The sequence below is a fragment of the Echinococcus granulosus genome (genome assembly GCF_000524195.1).
Source record: "Echinococcus granulosus chromosome Unknown EG_S00146, whole genome shotgun sequence".
Classification (NCBI taxonomy): domain Eukaryota; kingdom Metazoa; phylum Platyhelminthes; class Cestoda; order Cyclophyllidea; family Taeniidae; genus Echinococcus; species Echinococcus granulosus.
This window is the reverse complement of record NW_020170526.1, coordinates 14,721-17,965: the sequence shown is the minus strand read 5'-3', so window position 1 is coordinate 17,965 and position 3,245 is coordinate 14,721. Positions and strand designations below refer to the sequence as shown.

At 39.6% G+C, this 3,245-nt stretch overlaps 1 protein-coding gene across 1 annotated transcript in view; it reads right to left on the bottom strand. All coding sequences in view use genetic code 11, as the record gives it.

The window, feature by feature from the left end:
• Positions 1-476: 476 nt before the first annotated feature.
• EGR_09385 (hypothetical protein) overlaps positions 477-3,245 on the bottom strand; it is a gene marked incomplete at both ends in the record, with an annotated part of 5,965 nt that continues 3,196 nt past the window's right edge. The window contains 3 exons of the mRNA XM_024498634.1: positions 477-566; positions 1,751-1,804; positions 2,528-2,562. Coding sequence (XP_024346923.1) covers positions 477-566; positions 1,751-1,804; positions 2,528-2,562 — 179 coding nt within the window. The remainder of the gene's footprint in view (positions 567-1,750; positions 1,805-2,527; positions 2,563-3,245) is intronic.

Sequence of the window (3,245 nt, the reverse complement as noted above, 5' to 3'; positions counted from 1 at the left end):
TCCTTGTTGTTGACTTGTACAACTAAACAAAGTCACTGAGCGCGTCCACATAACTACTGTCGACACGGGGTGGTCCCACTCTTGGGTACTTAGAGGATCTTGGTTGGCCGTGGTCTCATTATCGTTACTATCACATTTAAAGTCTATCTATTAAACAACCAAACAAGAAGAGGTGTATTGCGATGTTCTGGAATGTTTCAGACGAACCACAAAAGAAATGCGTGGCTTTCTGAGTTTGCAGATATTTCGAGCAGTTGAGCTTGCCCAGTGGTTCAACTTTATGGGAGCAAAGCACATGGCGCAACACCATATTCATTTTCAAACGCAGAGTTTTATTTATTGTAAGGCCTCAAACGTCCATCAGTTAACCCACCTTTGAAGTATGTGAAAGCTGAAGGTCAATTAACTTAGCCGCTGTACTTTTGGCATTTTTGCTGCCGATTTAAGACCAGTAAATAAAATTTGTTTGAATGAATTTATCCACGTGAAACATTATGCTTTTCAGTGCGTCTAATTGGACTATCGAAAGGATGAAATTGTCGTATACGCAAACAATGCCTGGTTATCTATTTAAAGTGGAAATAAATTTAACTTTTCCTCTTTCTAACTCATTATCCTAAGTTGAGTGTTCTCCACAGCCGACTGTCTAAAGCATTCAGCTTCAAATTGAAGATGGACTCAAGTGCATTTCATTGGTCAATTATGGACCCTTCTTATTTTAATTTGGGATTAAAGGAGAAATTTCTGAAAGTCATCATAGCCTATATCTAGATGGCTTGAGCTAAGCACTTGGCTGTCAAAACCTATGACTAGGTGACAGTGCCTTTACAAGTCATGATTGTCATTGGTGCTGTACTGCAGGATAAGCCGGTGTATCGCTTTTGAAGAGGCCACTGCAGAGTTAGTGTGGGCAAATCTTATAGAAACATTACCTACCAGTTACCACGCTAGCAGTTATGATTTCAGGGAAAAACCCCAAATGCGGCTGGAATTTTTTCATTATTTTAATATGTTAAAAGCGGGAGGGAAGAAGTAATTTCCTTCAGGTCAGGAACATCCTAAACCGATTTTATTGTCTTGAACTCAAGCAATACCTTAGAGACGTGATTTTATGATAAAGAATAAATTACGTTGGTGACATCAGTAGCCGTCGTGTTAAGCAACATAATTTGGGTCTAACACATTTCTGTGTTGGCTTATTTGTTTTCTCATACAATTAATGGCAATCCAAAATTTTCCAAACTTTTGCATATTTGTTCACTTAAATGAGGCACATACCCTTTGGAAATGTGGCTTCCAGAATCTCCACTGAAGTGGTAATGGGTCCACGCAGTATGGAGGAGCACATTACCTACCAGCGTACGAAAGAGCTGCGAGTCCACTAGCCCGGTCTGAAGGCCATACCGCAGAGATGCCCATGTATTTGACTACCCAGTTAAACTAAACACCATTCCACTACAAGATCTGTCCCTTCATTTAACAAAATTGTCTTTAAAAATCCGCAATTTATTTGTCGAACTGTTCATATTGGAAGCACCATTATCTCTCGGGTTCCTACCAAGGAAACTGAAAATGTATTTGCAATTAGAACCACTACCCCATGGAAAAAATGAGCCATTCCAAGTGTTCGGCAAGTTTACTTATGAAATTGTGTGATGATGACAGCTTAGCATAGCCACCAACGCATCATCATTTTATCTGGATGATAGATGGAACTAAATGGGTTGTAATCCCATCAACCGAGTCTAACAGATGACTGAAAATTTTCATTTGTTATTGGCGTATCTCGCTGGATGAAGACATGCTGTAATTTGTGAAGAATAAAAAAAATAATTTTAGATCAAAGTGTGGAGAACAACTACTAACAATTTTCAGTGTGCTAGAAAACACTAACTGGTAAAGCCTTGGTGGAAGCTAAGCAAAGGAAGTGGCCCTGAGCTCCAAAGATTGCCCATTTACTCCTCCCAATTTTCGCGAAAGCTAAGCAAAGGATGCACTGTTTGGTCATTAATAGGTTTCCGGCTGAATTAGTGAGAAGTGACCTTTTTACTTTTGGTATCCCACAGGCTCCACTCACTGCACAGTCCACATCTCTGAGGCGCACACTACTTCGTTCCAGAAAAACCAGGCCCTCATTTTTTGTGACAGTGGAGTGTTTTGTTTTCTGGATTCCTTAAAAGACATCTAGTGCTAATTAATCAGTGGAAAGAATGTTGAATTCTTGCAAGAGCAAACACCTCAATGCCTTATCTTATGCTGCACATCACACTTGTAATGAGACTAACACTTCTTAGTGGAAGGGAAGAAGGTTGGGGAGATACCACTTCATCCATATCCCCTACTGATATTTCTCCATGTGATTTTCACCTCTTCTTAGGACTGCCCTTTCACTTTTTACAGGCCAAATAGTTGTATAAAAGAGACAATTGGGGAACAGAAGTGAGGCAGGAACGAACGATGGCCAAAAGTAGGATTACCCTATTGACTTCTGCAGACAAACCGCAGTTCAGGGGTGGAATTGGTATACTTGTGCCTTATTTAAGAAGGGTAGATGAATTGAACCTAAAAAAACTATTAATTCATGTGCTTATGCAAGAATTATTTCGTAAGACAGCGGATGTTTAGTGTGGCGGTAAAAATCCCAACTGCACTTTAAAAACCAAATGCATTTCCAAATATGCCTCTCTGTTCAACCAATCACCCTCGTTGACCAGCTCAGACATATTGCCATAAATTGACACATAACTGCCTATCCATTAAGTATTTTCCAGCAGTATTCCATATCAAATATCTAGTTTTGCTTCAGTTCTCACCAAAGTTTGACAAAAAGGTTTAATTAGGCAATTTGGCGACGAATTTACACTTTGTAAATTTCTCATCCATCATTCCGTTAGGCTGAAGTTTCAATGGACACGAATATGCTCTTGCAGATTTTTTGGTAATTTTAGGAGGTTCGTACAAAAAAGGTGAGGTAGGCGGTTTCTTGTATACAGATCTCAAAGTGTTACCAGAACATAGGGCAAGCGACCCTTCGATAGTTGCAATAGTAGAGGTGAAAGTTGGGCCGGAGGAAATGACAATACGGCAATGCGAAATACGTAGTCAAATAACACTCGCGACCGATACAAAGCAATCCCTTACACACCCTATAAGGTGGAAAAGTGGCAATAACCATTAAATCTTGATAAAAGAGGAAAGATATTTGCTTGTGTTTGGTAATTTACTTTATCTAGTCCACTTTGTGC